The 16,976-nt window shown below is 33.2% G+C and overlaps 1 protein-coding gene across 4 annotated transcripts in view; it reads left to right on the top strand.

The window, feature by feature from the left end:
- HMGCLL1 (3-hydroxy-3-methylglutaryl-CoA lyase like 1) overlaps positions 1-16,976 on the top strand; it is a 152,530-nt gene that overhangs the window by 55,505 nt on the left and 80,049 nt on the right. For 3 of the 4 annotated variants that reach the window (XM_054557653.2, XM_024248532.3, XM_024248531.3), the window contains 2 exons: positions 6,239-6,334; positions 8,656-8,804. In XM_054557653.2, the coding sequence (XP_054413628.2) occupies positions 6,239-6,334; positions 8,656-8,804 (245 nt within the window). The remainder of the gene's footprint in view (positions 1-6,238; positions 6,335-8,655; positions 8,805-16,976) is intronic. The other variant, XM_024248534.3, reaches the window with a different exon arrangement.

Raw genomic sequence — 16,976 nt, 5'->3', positions numbered from 1 at the left:
AGTTAAATTTTCTCATCTTCAGCAGAGCTACAAAAACACACTGAATAATTTCTATGGTAATACAGAACCACCCAAAACATTCTCCTCTTCTGTAGTTTGCAAACTTGTAGTGGACTAATCTCTCATTAAGTTAAAATAGTAAACGCAGAAGTGACATGTATCATAAATGGGTATGAGAGAATTACATATAAAAAGTGTATTACAAATGCAGCTCCGGAAGTTAGAGACCTGTACATGGAGTAGCTTTGTAATTGCATTTGTTCAGGGCCGGTGCAGTGGGGAGTTAATGATTGATTAAAATCTAAATGAATAGGAGTCACTTCTTGTCAAAAATTGAATAGGAACTCTTAGTTCCTTATGTACTTCCATCTAAAGTAAATATTTATTTCACTTTATTGAACATCCCACATTGCATGTTATCAGTTGGAACTGAGTAAACTTTACTCAGTGAAAGTTCTATTTTCTCTAACTGTCATTTTGAAGAGAAGTAAAGGGTGATAGGTATTTTCACTTTTAATTTTGTGGGACTTGAAAATGAAAGAATTGTATACTTGGAAAAATGTTAAAATTTAATTCCTATAAAAAATTTCACCCTATAATTTTTTGGAGTATTTTAATAAACAGTGTCCTTTAAGTTTAGGGTTATTAAACATTTTTCTTTTACAATACACTAAAAAGTAATAATTTATCATACAAATATATGAGTATATATAAATAATATATCAATAATATACCAGTCTCAGCCTTTATAATATTGAAGAACATCAGGCCTTTCCCTGGATTAGGCTTTGGCTTAGGGGAATGTTGTGGCTGGTTTGATCTTCTGCCTAGACCACTCAAACTTTCTCCATTTCAGCAATAAGGCTGTTTCACTTATTATCTGTGTGTAAACCGGAGTAGCAGTTTTAATTCCCTTCTGACTTTTTCTTTGCATTTAAAACTTTTCTAACTGTTTGGCATAAGAGGCCTGGTTTTTCACCTATTGGGGCTTTCAACATTCCTTTCTCACTAAACTTAATCATTTTAGATTTTGATTTAAAGTGAGAGATATGTGAGTCTTCCTTTCACTTGAACATTACAGGCCATTTTAAGGTTGTTAATAGGCTTAATTTCGATATTGTTGTGTCTCAGGGAATGGGGAGGCCTAAGGAGAGGGAGAGAGGTGGGGAATGCCCAGTCGATAGATCAGTTGAACACACACAACATTTACTTATTAAATTTACCATCTTATATGGGTGTGTTTCATGGTGCCACAAAATAATGACAATAGTAAAATCAAAGATCAGTGATCACAGATCACCATAACAGATATAATAATAATGAAAAAGTTTTAAATATTGTGAGAATTACCAAAATGTGACACAGAGTTACAAAGTGAGCACATTCTGTTGGAAAAATGATGCCAATAGATCTTGATCAACTCAAAGCTCCCACAAGCCTTCAATTTGTAAAAAACACAGTACCTGTGAAATACAATAAAGAAAGCTGAATAAAGCTAGGTCTGCTGTAGCCTATTTACAGAAAAACAGTTGAAACTTCCAATATGATTCTCTTTCAGAAGTTTTTGAGAAACTCTTTCATTGTTTATCACTGCATTCTCATATGCATTATCTTGAAATTCCACTAATCTCAGGGAATTTGGGTGAGCTGAGGACACTAACAACACTTAAACTGTATTTTAGCCATTGCCATTGTCTGGAGAACATATTGAAAGCCTAAATATTTAGAACACATTATAGTATTCAGATAATTACAACATGGTAGGATGTCTAAATGTGTATAGTATGAACTATCCCAGTTTAATTACATCATGATAGTTAGTAGCAAATAAAATCTCTAAGCTTGTTAGGCTATAATCTTCATGATGCTTTGCATATCTTGAAAACTCTTGCAAAGTGTTACACAAATATTGTGAGGATTTGGATCTATATCAAAATGTGCATGCTTAAAACAATTCTTAACCATGGTAGGCCTATTTTTTTTGGCTAGAGATATACAGATATTGCCATTTCCAGACTGTGTGCTGGTGATGGCAAAACTTGTTACTAACCAAATCATGAGGATTTTTTATCATTTTAATTTTTAAAAATCACTGCAACATTTGAAACAAGTTTATTAAATAAAACCAGATGTGGAAAGGCTTTTTTAAAATGTCAAAACAGTAATGTAAATGAATTGTTAGTTTCATTGTTTAAATTATAAACTTTAGACATTAAAACAACATTAAGATTGAAGTATAACATAAACTCCCCATGAGAAAAAAAAATTAAAGCAAGGACTTTGTACCTTGAATTGGAACCTGCCCTTTTTTATTCATTGGAATAAAATGATATTCTATCAGGATTTCCTAAAACTCTTTACTTACTTGCCTTTACTGACTAAATTAAGACAGAATACTATTATTTTCTTTAATGGCCTCATTATATTGTGAGCATTTTTAAAAATGTAAAAGTAGTGATTTTTCTGGATTCTACTTTCTGTATTTATCATAATTTTATTAAGATACCTTCAGTGATTATCAATTTTTAGTTTTCATGATCTGGGAACTTCATTATCATCTCTGTTCATTTTCCTTTTTTTCTTCCATTTATTTGTTTATTTATTATTATACTTTAAGATCTGGGGTACATGTGCAGAATGTGCAGTTTGTTACACAGGTATACATGTGCCATGATGGTTTGCTGCACCCATCAACCCGTCATCTACATTAGGTATTTCTCCTGATGCTGTCCCTCCCCCTGCCCCCCACCTCCTGACAGGCCCCAATGTGTGATGTTCCCCTCCCTGTATCCATGTGTTCTCATTGTTCAACTCCCACTTATGAGTGAGAACATGCAGTGTTTGGTTTTCTTGATCGATTGATTGAAACATCTATTTAAAAAAATTATTGTTTGCTTCATTATATAAGCTTCTTCCCACTGTCTCAAGAATTTTGTTAAATTATGTGCAGAATGAATTATAGGCCAAGATTATTTATATTTATTGTAGATTAAAATTTGTTTATTTGCCCATTATTCTATTTTATGATATACTACCAATCTCTATCCAAATCTGTATTTGGTTAGGAACATGATCTTTATTAACTTTTGTTATCATGAGAATACATATGTCTCTAATAAATACTTATGCATACTATGTTTACTTAGGCTTAAGCATTAATAATATTGATTAACATTATTCTTTAGTGTTGTTTTACATTTTATTACAATATCCTAAAATTTTGCTTTTCTTTGTGCTTATTATCGGAAATAAGTTTGCTTATTTTCTTTTTGTAATTTGTGGGTGCATGCACATTTGTGTGTGCATGTTAGAAAAGCAGAGACAGAGACAGAGAGAACTCACACTCTAGCATCAAGCACAAAAGCTAAATTCATGGATATGCAATCAAGAACTGTGTTTAAATATGTACAAACTATTTACAAAGGAAGGCTGTAAAATGGTGAGAATTACAATTTTGAGTAAAGTGCTCCTCTGTGTTATTAGCCACTGTGTCCTCTTCATTTTTCTTTAGTTCTATTCCCAGTACCATTTTTTTTTTTCTGCCACAGAACTTGTCACAAGCTGGATTCTCACAATTACCTGAGAGTTGGCCTCTCCTATCTAGACTATCCTTTGCACCTCCCCTAAATTAATTGTTCTATAATACTACGTTTAGTCCAGTCTTCTGCTTTCTCAACGCCCATTCTCCATGGCTTTCTAGTGCTTTCAGCATAAATCAGAACCTTTATACTAACGTGAACCTAACTCAAAGACACATCACAGTGTGTGATTTCCTCTTCATTTATAAGCTTATCCCCAATTGTTCACTAATAATCTTTTCTAGCCAAATAATATGTTACCACTTATGCAACCGTCCATCTTTCTTTTCCAACCCTATTGGTTTTTCAGTGTTGCAGCTTTTATAGCTGTAAAATGAATTACCTGAGAACTTAGTGGCGTAAGTAAACATTTACTAATTCTGTGGGCCAGGATTTGAACAGGACATGGGGGACAGGTTGTCTCTGGTCTTCAGTGTCTAGGGCCCCAGCTGGATGACTCAAATGCTGGAGGCAAAAGTCATCTGGAGGCTACTTCAATCACAAATTTCGGGGGTGACACTGACTATTGGCTGGTGGCCTCAGTTCCTCTTCACATGGGTTCTCCATGAGGGTCTCCTTATGTGGCCTCTTTGCGTAGGCTAATTTGGGCTTTCTTACAGGATGTTGGCTGATTTCCCCACAGTGGCTTTCCCCAAAAGAGAAAGCCATATGGAAGCTGTATCCTTTTTTATAACCTGGCTTCAGAAGTCATATAGTATGATTTCCACTACATTCTAATAGTTGGAGGAATCACAACCTATCCAGCTTCAAGGAAAAGAGTAAATAAAGTTTACCTCTTTGTGAAAAGTGGTGAGATCCTGGAAGAATATACAGGACCAGAAATATTGGTGTGGCCATTTTTTGTTGGAACAATGCCACAGTCAAGGACTGCAGCTTGTATCGCATGTGCTCTTTCAAACTCTCCCAGAGTTTTGTAGGCCATACCAACCTTTATTCATTCTGAACTCTTATAATCTGAGATCTCATTTACAACCAGTATATTTCTTTGAATTGTTAACATTCCATGTGTATCTGTTTTGTCTCCCCAACTATACTACTAACTACTTCAGCACAATAACCTCATTTTCCCCCAGGAAAGTAAGGTCTGTATTTTTATTTTCCACAGGACCTAGCATAGAGCTTTGGACATAGTAGGGGCTCAATAAACAGCTAGATTAAAGTCAGATAGATTTAGAATGAAATGAGAGATATCATTTTTATGCATTGTAAATGAATGAGGTAGATACTGTTTGGAAAAGACGGGAATTGGTGAGGCAGGGGATAGTGGATACAATAGTATAGAAATAAGTGAGAAAGGATCACCTGGTAAACATAAATAAATGTGTTTATGAATGAAACACGAAAGCTTAAATGTAATAAGGCATGATGGCAGTCAAAGGAAGGTACTTCTTTGCATCTTAGGTATTTAATTTCAAATTTATATGTATTTAAAAACTCATTTAAGTAATCCAGATTATGCTACTTGAAAGCATTAAATTTAACTCTGCTGGCATTTGAGAGTTGACAAGATGAATGTATCAATAAGAGTAAATATTCTAACATGTATTTTTATATTTAATATTATAATATTTTTCAAATATATTTAACTATATTTTAAAAAGCATTTTTTTGTTTGGGTTTATTTGCTTTTAATTTTTTAAATTCAAAAATAATGCATTCTGATGATAGCAAGCCAAGTTATATAAAGAAAACCCAATAGCCCTTTGTCTGCATTTCTATATTGAGGATTCCAATTTTGGTTTGGTATGTTTTCACAGCTTTTTGCATGTTCATTTTGTATACTTTCCACTGCTTATATATTATTGTTCATATTTATTGTTCATGCCACAATTTATTATTTTTAAATATGTAAGGCTCATGGTTATGTCAATGGTAATTTCTGTGTGTGATTATGGGATCTGATTAATAGTTATTGTTTTAAGCAGCTAATTCTTAGACTTTGTGGCAAACTGGTAAATTTGATATTTTAATTCAAAGTTGAGTTTTTTAGAGATACAGAAAACAAAGTGTTGAACAGGGTAGGTTACATTTTTCAGGTGAGAACTCTACTGTATTAATTTGTTCACATATGAAAACATGTGGTAATACTATGATGGTGCTACATAAAGCTTTATAACTATTACTAACTAAAACACCAATGCTCACCAAATAACATTCTGGGATCTCAGCCTTGTTAAACTGTTCTAAAGAATATGTGTAATTTACATTTTACTAAACATTGTAAAATTTCATACACTGAAAATTATTTGGACATAAAATTTTCATGTGTATGGTAAATGAACAGCATATTGCCTTTCCAACTCTCCCCAATCTCAGGAGTATTTCAGCCTTGGACCATGAAACGAAAGGAAGGGAATAAAGATTGGTTAAGTGAAAATAGTAAAGTTCCGAATTCCTATCTGTAATAACTCATTTTACCAGATCCCATTCTGTAAAACAGTTAAACTCATCTCTACTTATTATACATCTATGAGACTGAGAACTACTTTCCTTTACATTAACTGGCATAATTTTTTTTATTTCAGATATTAATTTAAAGACTCTAACTGTCCATGTAACTATAACCTACCTGAAACTAAAATGATTCTTGGTAACATATTCGAAGTTACACATTTACATATAACTATTATGTATTTAAGATGGCTGATCACACTGAAGTAATGAAAGGCATTCATCAATATCCAGGAGTTCGCTATCCTGTCCTTACTCCTAATCTTCAGGGTTTTCACCGTGCTGTAAGTGTGCTACTAATATTTCTAAAATTGATATGCTTCTTATTGTTTTAAAGATATTTACAAAGTTAAAATTGTGTCATATGTAAGTCACCTGTAATACAAATACTATGCTAATGTACTAACATGAAGACATAGAGCTCCAGGTCCTCACAGCATTGTTGGGGACTAAAGTGGTCTATATACCTGGCTCTTCCAGCTTCACCATTCAAAAATCAAAACACAAAAGTAAAATTCTGCATTTTTTGGTGAAATTTCTTAGAAGTATATTTTGTGCTTCTTCTTAAATAAGTAATATAGAATACTATTTAAGCATTTTTCAATGCAATTTTTATAGTTATTAATATTGTTGAATTTGGTAATTATTTTTGTCAACCTCTGTTGATCAGCTTTTTGTGTCTGTTATTTTCTCCCTCTGGGTGAAAAGCTAATTGTCATTTTATCTGGCTCTAGTTACTTTCCCTATTTATCTTCTGGTTTGTTTCTTTTGATCCTCTGTGATTTAGAAATTTATGTAATTTAAATAAAGTTTTAATAATTATACATATGAGATGATCCTCTTCAATTTTAAGGTGTTATCCATATATGGGCGTATTGCATAGGTTTTGCGGCAGTTATTTCTGGTATTAATGAATATTAATGAAAAATATTCATTATGTGAAACTGTATTATGTAAAGTTGAGATTGTGGGGTATTAATCGTACAGTGTATTTTGTTAGAACCATCTATTTTTCTCTTGGATTTGATTTGATAAAATTTTTATTGCGTTGTTTAAAAAGTCATTTAAAAAATTATAAATATTGGTGTCATCTAGTAATCCTAACAAAGTAAAGAATGTATCTTACCTTGAAGAAGATACTGAAAGGACACTCTCATGTTAACTCAGAGGGGCAAGCACTGGAGTGGAACTAATCTTGACTTCGGAGTCAAGCAATTCTGTGCTCAAAACGTGACTCCAGAACTTTTACTCCCTGTGTGATATCATGCTAAGGATTTACCTTTTTTGCACTACAGCTGTTTCATCTGTAAAATTGGCATAACAACACTTAGTTTACACAGTTGTTTGTAGATGACAAAAAGCACATCCATAGTACTAAAAACAGTACAGACAAATAGTAGATGTTCACTAATAGATTTATTTTAGAAATTGAAAATTTATTTTGGATAGAGGCATAGAAGCCAATATTTTTTAAATGTTTGAGGAAAGATGAAAAGATAGCTTTTAAGTTTTTCTCCCCCCATGTTTTTGTTTTGTTTTGTTTTGTTTTTTGAGATGGAGCTTCGCTCTGTCGCCAGGCTGGAGTGCAGTGGCGTGATCTCGATTCACTGCAACCTCCGCCTCCCAGGTTCAAGCGAGTCTCCTGCCTCAGCCTCCCAAGTAGCTGGGACTACAGATGTGCGCCACCACACCCAGCTAATTTTTGCATTTTTAGTAGAGATGGGGTTTCACCATGTTGGCCAGGATGGTCTTGATCTATTGACCTTGTGATCTGCCTACCTTGGCCTCCCAAAGTGCTGGGATTACAGGCATGAGCCACTGCACCTGACCTCCCACCATGTGTTAATGGGGGATTAGCAAGAGGGGAGAACGTAGGCAAAGTGCTAGAAATACATTAACAGAAGGTCTTAAACATCCGGCTGAAAGACTGAGAGGCTTGATATTTGAAAACAAGTCACTGGAGAGCCTGGAGGAAGGAATAAAGTTGACAAAAAGTGCAAAAAGGAAATTGATTAGATTAATATTTTGGATTTAAAGACTGGCAAAAAGATCAAAGCATTAGGTACACAAGGGTATGGCTGTAGAAGTCAGGATACAAAAAAATAAAAACTAGGTTAGGAGATCAAAGAAAAACTGGAGGCAAAATCTAAATGATGAATTGGAAAAATATTTTTCTGTTGGATTGTAGGAAGAGAAGAAAAACAAAGCAGTTACTATCTTCCATTTTAATAATTGATTTGGAAATATTTTTTCATGGAGGATAAGGGTTTTATTGGGGTGCTAGTATTTTCCATAATTAGGGTTACAGTATTTCTGAAGATAATACATAATTTATAAAAGGCATAATTAAATAGGACATCCTCATTGTGTTTTTGTGCCTCACAGACTTATGAATATTGCAGTCTGCGGATTATTCTGTTATTACAAAATATTTTTACATTTCGAAAGAGTATATGTGGCAAGATGAGAGGAATCCAATTTTAAATTCTAAGGCAAATATTAAAGAATACATGTATGCCTTCATAGAGTAGTTAATATTTCTTCTACCACTATCATTCACACTTCTGAAGTTATTAGCTTTGGCTTTAAATTATATATTTTTCAGGTTGCTGCTGGAGCTACTGAGATATCAGTTTTTGGAGCTGCATCTGAATCCTTTAGCAAGAAGAATATTAACTGTTCCATTGAAGAAAGTATGGGAAAGTTTGAGGAGGTTGTTAAGTCTGCAAGACACATGAATATTCCAGCACGAGGGTACTTATGAAATCCCACAAATTCTGTTTTGTTAATGTTTATTGTTAAAGCTCACTCAAAAATTATCTAGAGATTCTAATATCATTTATAAAAATATACATAGAATATCATATTTCTATTTTGTTTAATCAGGGTAATCACTATATAGTTACATCTCATTAACATCACTGATTATTAGTGAGTATCTAGCTTGTGGAATGTGTAATGCAATTGAAATCAGAGGAACTAGCATGCAAATCTGGCATTATTAACTATTTTATTAACACTCTATCACCCAAATGCGGCCCTCTTATCTCAGCCTACATGTGCTGTTAAGTTGGTATAAACTCACAACAGCTTTTGGAAAAGAATCATCTAATGTGGTTTTCAATTTTTTTTTTTTAAAACATGACTTTTTTTTCGAAGAGTATTTTATGTAGAACTTCAATAGAATACAGCAGATATAAAATTGAGCTTCTCTGGGAAATCATTTTACCCATTCTTTCTCCCCCTCAATGGCTGACTTTTCTACTTCCTCTGGGTGATCCCAAAGCACCTCCATAGTATCTTGCAGAACACTGTTTAAAAATACTTGATAAATTGCTTATAGAAGATAAATATAAACTTTCAGTTCTCTACTATTTTCTATTATATGTGATTTCTATAAATTCAGGGGTATCAGAGATATCAATCCTTTTCTCCTCGCCTTGCCTTTTTCTTGTAGAAACTTATCAGCTGTTCATTCTAAGAGATGTTGATTACAGGACATGGAAAATAAAAACTGACCCAAGATCCACAAACCTAATTTTCTCTCTCAGGAGTTTAGAAATGGAATACCAAACATGGTTACTTGTATTGAAAGATTATGTGATGTTGTCACTGAGTTCACTATTTTGGGGTTCCTAGGATGGAGCCACATGCAAATCAGTGACAGGACAGAGCAATAGAAAGCAGAAATGGAAAAAGGAGGCTCCTAGCGGTGATGAGAGATATAGGGGGAGGGAGGAGAGAGGGAAAAATCTGCCTTGGTGCTTGTCTGCTTCCAGGACCAATAGTTGCCTCAAGTATTATAACCAGGCCTATGTGCTGTGAAACCTATAATGCATTTTTGTGTGTGTTTTTTACTTAAGGAAGAATTTGTTTCTAAGACATTAGCTATTTTTTCTATGAATTTTATAAATATGGAGATATGATGAATGCACATCTTAATAAGTTAAAGTGCGCAGCGATTGGTAATAGAAGGTTGAAAGCTGGGGATGGATTTGGGTGCAGGCTGTACTTCCCTTAGTTGAGGTGAGCAAAGTTCATGGTAGCGGGAAAGATTCAACAGTTAATGAGAAAGACAAGTGAGTCAATTTTGACTGAGAATATTAGTGAAATGATTGGAATTTCCATCAAGGTGTTTTGGGGGAACAATTAGAGTTAGACTATACCTAGTAAAATATTTTGTTGGTTTGTTTTCTATTTATATTTTTCCTGTCCTCCATAGTAAGTCTACATGAGTTTCTAAAATTTGAAATGACTTTTGTAATTAAGATAGATACATATCATGTAAGGACTATATGAGAAAAATTTAAAATCCAAGACAATGTATTTCCAAAGACATAAAATAAAGGATATTTGTTTTTCAGGCAAAAGTTACGAAACCACAATCAAAAAGGAGAGACATACTATTGGTTTCTCAATTCGAATATAAATAAGTTGTCTCAATTTTCTTTAAAATAAAGAGAAAGATGAAGATCCTATTCTATTTCAATATGTGTTTAAAGTGTGGAGTATAAGCTTTAGAAAAAAGTAATTTTCATTGGAAAGTTAAAAAGCACGTGACTATAAGAAGTAAAGTGCTTATGTAGCTTGCTCTTCAAATAGGAAGGGTTTTTTTAGTGTTGAAAGATGGATGCAAATATAAGTTGTAGGAAGCAACCTTTTATTATCTTAGCTTTCTCTTGTAAAATAGAATAGTTAATATAACTGGGCAAATAAAAATCTTAAACCCTCTTAATACTCATTGTTTGACAAATAATATTGCCTCATCAGAAAAATGAAAACTTCTAATCGTGCTGTGGCTTAAGTTTTCCAGGCTTTGATGAACAAGAAGTGACCCACAGTAAAGCAAAATGAGTAGAGTACAGTGGAGACTTTACTGTAGAATTATAGACAAATGTATGTTTTCCAGTGTGGATTTTGTTCCTTTGGAGTATAACTCCTGAATTTTCTGAAACACTCTCATTTTCAGAAATATGCCTTTCAGTATTAGAGTTCAGTAGCTATTGGTGTAGTTGAAAATATCTTATTTCTCCCAACAATTTATACAAAGTTTAAATAAGATTTTATTTTTACTGGCAATCTGATTGTAGGTATTCACCATTGTAAGTCATAAGCCATTAGTACCTATTTAAGGAAAGGAGCCATGCTCAACTAGTTGAAACTGCAGTAGATGCTTCAGCATGTCTTGCATGGCAACAGCTGCATCAACATATACTTGATAATCATCCAGAAAATTTATGTCATCAGTTGTCAGCTTTAAAGGCCATAAAGCAGTACACGTTTTATAAAAGCACACTAAAACTATTAAAATTTTTATAAAATAGTAAATGTTCATATAGTCCAAATAGTAGCTTTTATTACAGTTATGAAGGCTATTGTTAAATTCTCCCCACGCACACACTGAAACACACACACAACACATGCATGTGTACACATTTATAACACACGCTCAGAACTGTACACAACATCTGGGACACATTGTGAAAAGATATCACGCCAAATCAGTGACATAAAATGCAGAGTCAGCTAACTACTGGTGCATATACATTATATGCGAATGCAAAATGAAATATCTGCAGTTTGGATTTTATTTTTTAATGTGCAGTTCATGTGACTTTTTTTAAATCTAGATAATTTTTCTATTAACTGTCTAAATTGTAAAAGGTTAAGAGGGCAAAGAAAAATAAAAGCCTGTGACAAATGTGATTATTTTCCTTTTATCAATGGTATTTATTGAAATAAATATCTATTGGCTTGCCAGGATCCTTTTAAAATTGAAATTCTTCAAGATATGAAGTAGTGCTTTAATATATAAGACATTCAGAATTTATTATTTTTTGTCTAAAGTGATTATCAGCTTCTCTATATTGAAATGACATTAATCACATGCTCACTCTTTGTGAGAGTATTAATTTAAAAAGGAAATTCTTAGTAAGTTGCCATTATTAATTTCATGGTTAAAATGATTATAAATAGAAATTATAAAATTACAAGGTCAGCAGGTTTGTATATTAAAGCATAAACCATAAAAGTTTCTTTACATGATTACATCTTATACTTCTCCTATAAAATGGCCTAGAATCATTTGATTCGTGATTAACCTTCTGAAAGTTTATACTGAAAGTTCAAAGAAGAGTATATTTAACATTTTTCCTAGGAGCCACACAAAATTATTGATTCATTGTTTTAAAAATTATAAAACTTTAAAATATTTATATGTGAATTGTAACTGGTTGAATTTTTTTCAACTAATATAGACAAACAGATTACTTTTAGATACAGAAAAACAAAGACAATTGTCAGGTGTGATAATGTCATACTTTAGTCATAATTTTTTAAATAAAATGTGCTTAGTATTTAGGAGGAGGTAAGGAGTCAGATTTTCCTAGAACTGTAATGAATCTAGGGTGTTCATTTTGTCCATCTCTTCATCTACTATTTTTCTCACTATTGACTTTCTTCTTATGCAAAAGCAGGGAAAACTTAATTTGGTCTTAAATGCTTCCAAAAGGGATTGCATTACATACAATCGTGAAGAATTCCTTTGATGAAAGATCCTCAATGTTAGGAAATTCTTCCTGTGTTTATTTATTTATTTTTTTTAACTGATTCAGCTCTATATAATTCTCATCCTTTAAAATGGCAATCTTCCCAAGTGCCATGAAGTCAGGGCACAGTATCCTCCTTTAAAACACTGTTTTTTCCCTTTGAGAGATAATTTATAACTAAACACATTTATTCAAAAACTTGCAACCTACTTGCTGAGTTAGTCAAACCATCTAGGTCACATTGCGTTGAGTTTGTCTTTCCTGTTCTCCTTGTCTAATGTAGAATCTCAGTATGGACTCAGATCCTGACCCTGAAAATAATAGCAATCTTGTTGAGTGAGATAATGAGTCTCCTTATTTAGGGCTCCATTTTTAAGTACACTGTGACTAGTAGCTAGCATTTCTTATGACAAAGCATCAAATCCCTTCCATTGGATGATCTATCTCTATGGAACACTTGCATTTATATTATCATATTCTTGTAAGTGGGCAGCAAGAAGCTGCCCACAGAAGTTCCTTTCCAAATTCTATTGTTCAATTGAGGCCTAGGTCTGGAAGAATGATTGAATCATCATTATGTACCACCAAAATATGGTACATAAAACTCTAAAAATAAGACATCTGTTAAAGCTATTTTCTTTCATACATATGGTTTGTTTAAGGGTTTATACTTTTTAAGCTTTATATATTATTCTGGCACTGCTGTGTGCCAGAATAACACATACCCAGCAGCAGTTAATATTTGTAAGCTGGGTTTGTGCAGTTGTGTCTAAATATCCTTCATTTAGACATTTTGAGGTAAGAATATGTTTAATCATTTCTCATGAAATTAGCATGAATACTTTTTCGTTATTAAATATTCTTTTGCTAGATTATACCTTGCCATACCTGGGCAAGAAGTAGAATTTTAATTTACACAAGAAATTTCAAGAAAGTTAATGGTGTCCCTAAGGTGTGAAATTAATTCAGCACGGATTGTGGTTGAATGGTATATGTTTATAGTCCATACATTCACTTACAATAATTCAAAATTATTTTTAACATGCTTTTTCTTTTATTATATATGTCAATGTGAAGCAAGTATACAACAAAGTGAATTCAATAAGTATGAAAAGAGAGTTGTGCAACATATGAAATAGAAAAATGAACATTTAGAAGTTTTTATCGTGAGATTAACTTTACTATGAATTCCTTAAAAGCGTTTACAAATTTACTTTTATTTTGAAACACTATTCATATGAAATTAGAACACAGAATACCTGGAAGAAGTACTCTGAACAAAGTTTGGAAATACTAAGGATTCGATAAATTTATTTTTAATCTTATGTAACTTTTTCAATATAATTCAGTAGAAAACATACTTAATCTTACGCATTCTTCAATTAATTCAAAATTGAATCAAAAATTTATTTTAAAAATGTAGTTAGGGATTGAAATGAGTCAATCTCAGAGCTTTACCTTGGAAACATCTAACCAGATTCTCTCAAAGCATCACTCAACATGTTGAGTAGGGTTACATTAAAATTAAAACAGTAGTGGAGGTAGAGGTAAGGGGAGAACTCATGGTTCAAAAATTTGTGGACACCTGGATTAAACATGGTTATCCTTGTTAACCAGGCCCTCCAAATATAGGACTTCTTTAAACTAAGGCTGGAAGATGGCTGTTGTGTTGGACTGAGTTTCTCAGATTTACTGATCTTTGGAATCCCTTTTTCACCCGTCATTTCATGTGGCCAAGTGCTCTGAAATTCTCACTTCTACACTCATCAATCAACTGGACAGACAAACTAGAAGCTAAATATTTCGAGTGGGTAGGCCAAAAAAAAAAAAAGTGGCAATTAAAGTTTTAGCACTATATCAAAAAGGCAAGATTAGTTTGGTTTCTAGTAGCTGAATTTAACATTGATGCTTTTTTTTATTGTTTTCAAAAGCAGACATGCTATTGAAGTTTATGAAATAAAATATAATGTGGGAGCTATGAAACGAAATGTCTTTCATATTGAACATAAGAGAACAAATTGCACAGTGATGTAAGTTTCAGGTCTCAGAGATTTAAGTGGATCATTAAAAATTTGAGAGCTTGGCTAGAGACAGAGTCAAAAGCCAGGACATACGGAACTCTGAGAAAAGTCTCTGGAACTACATTGGTTTAATTTGGTGAATAAAATAATATTTTGTACATAATCATGCTATTTAAAAAGACAGACTATTTTACAAATCCCTTCTAAAGAACAAACAATATAAGTCATCATAAGATGGAACCTGAAGTATTACCTGAAGTGTCTGGCCCAGATCATTGGGAACATATTCAGATATTGAGTTGGGTTTAGTTTGAGGACTGGGGGAACAGGGAGTCTGCCATGCAGGTCCCACTTAGAATTGTCCCAAAGGATCCTTAGAGTAGTCCCCCTTGTCTGCAGGAGATGTATTCCAAGACCCCCAGTGGATGCCTGAAACTGTGGATAGTATTATACCAAACCCTATGTATACTGTTTTTATCATTTACATACATATGTATAATAAAGTTTAATCCACAGATGTAGCCTCTCCAGTAATTTTTGTATGTTTGAGTCCAAACCTATTCCTGAATCTGAAATGTCCTCTACCTGCAGTAATGGCTTGGGGTCACCAGTTTCAGGAGATCCCTTGCTGAAGTCTTACAGGTTCAATGCTTTCTGGTACAACACATGGTCGTCAGTCAGAATATGTTTTCTGTTCATGTCTTCCACACACAAATTTAATGTCTTTCTCATCTTAACTAAGAGCTTATCACATACTGTGGCTGTGATTGTTGTAGTTTGAGGTACGACAGCAAAACCAGCATGAATTTATTTTTTCCTTCTTCACAATTCTATTGACAGGAGTTTTATATTCTTGCCATAGATGTTAGCAACTTCAGCATACAATATTTTTTTTTCTTTTTAAGTTGAAAACTTTCCCCATTTTACTTAAAGGAAGCACTTTGCAGATTCTTTTTGGCATATCAAAGTTGCCAACCTCACTACTTTTGGGCTTTGGGTCCATCATTAGGTAAAATAAGTGTTACTTAAACACAAGCACTGAGATACAGTTGATCTCATAACTGAGAGAACCATTAAGTGACTAATGGGATGGGTGCATCTACAGCATGGATATGCTGGTCAAAGGGAAGAGTCACTTCTCAAACAGCATGGTATGAGATTTCATCATGTTATTCAGAGTGGCCCACAATTTTAAGCTTATGAATTGTTTATTCTGGAATTTTCCATTTCATATTTTCAGACCATGGTTGACTGCACGTAACTGAGACTGCAGAAAGTAAAACCTTAGATAAGCGAAGGCTACTCTACCAGTATGGGACTCTTAACACTTTTCCACATGGCTCTGGGTGTGGCTGAGGCCATTTAATTAAAAATTACTCCAAGGATTCATCATTTTAAGAGGCAAAAACACAAAGGATCAAATGAGGTAGTTTATCAATTATAGTGGAAAGACAAATAGAGCAAAAAGGTATAGAAAGTTTCAAAAGGTATGGCAGAAAATAAGATCAAGGTAAAGATAATTTAAAAGTCAGTCTGAACCAGTCTCTATGTGTGGCTTCCCGGGTCTGAGCTTGTAGTTAGTATGGGAATCTGAGCTTGACACAGGAAGCTTCCTCATTGTAAACAGCTCAACTGATGTAGTAGAAAGACCCAGGCTTCAAGTTGGACAGACAGTTTGGTTTTAAAGCCTAGTTCAGCAGTTTACTCTATTTGTATTCTGCAACCTATTTAATTTACTTGAGGCTCAGGTTTTCCATTGGTAAAATGGATTTATTGTGGAGATTACAAAATTTTAAGCAAATGTCTAGCCCCACATATGTTTAAATATTTTATATGGCAACTTTTCCAAGGATGAATTGCTGAAGGAGGTTATACCATTTTCTTTCAAAGAAAACCCTAAAATATTCTAACTTGAATACAAATTTATGTTTTAGTTTCATCAGGAATTAAGCAGATAAATTAACCTCACAGGCATATACAGCTTTAGGAACAAAACTATATGTAAAGTAAGATATTACATGAAATTTTTTTTCTAAACTTTGCATATATTTATAGAGAGATCACGGTTTATACAGAAGGTATTTTTAATACACGGTATTCTAATAGTAGGCTTAGGAGAAATAAAATCAGTCAAGTATTATAGAGCAAAAATTGAATCTTAGCAGAATTACTCCTTGATGCCATGAAACAGTCTTTAATTTTTACGTTATCCACAATGATAAATGCATTACAGGCTCTCAAAATATATTGTTCATTCACTTAATAATAATGGCATGTTATTTTGTGTTGCCTACAGAATGGTGTATTCCACATGAATGTAGCAAAGTAGCTCCTATGTTTATAGATCTTAATTCCCT

This window comes from Pongo abelii, chromosome 5, assembly GCF_028885655.2.
Source record: "Pongo abelii isolate AG06213 chromosome 5, NHGRI_mPonAbe1-v2.0_pri, whole genome shotgun sequence".
NCBI classification, from domain to species: domain Eukaryota; kingdom Metazoa; phylum Chordata; class Mammalia; order Primates; family Hominidae; genus Pongo; species Pongo abelii.
Note: the sequence above shows the minus strand (reverse complement) of the source record. Positions and strands in the feature narration are given on the sequence as shown.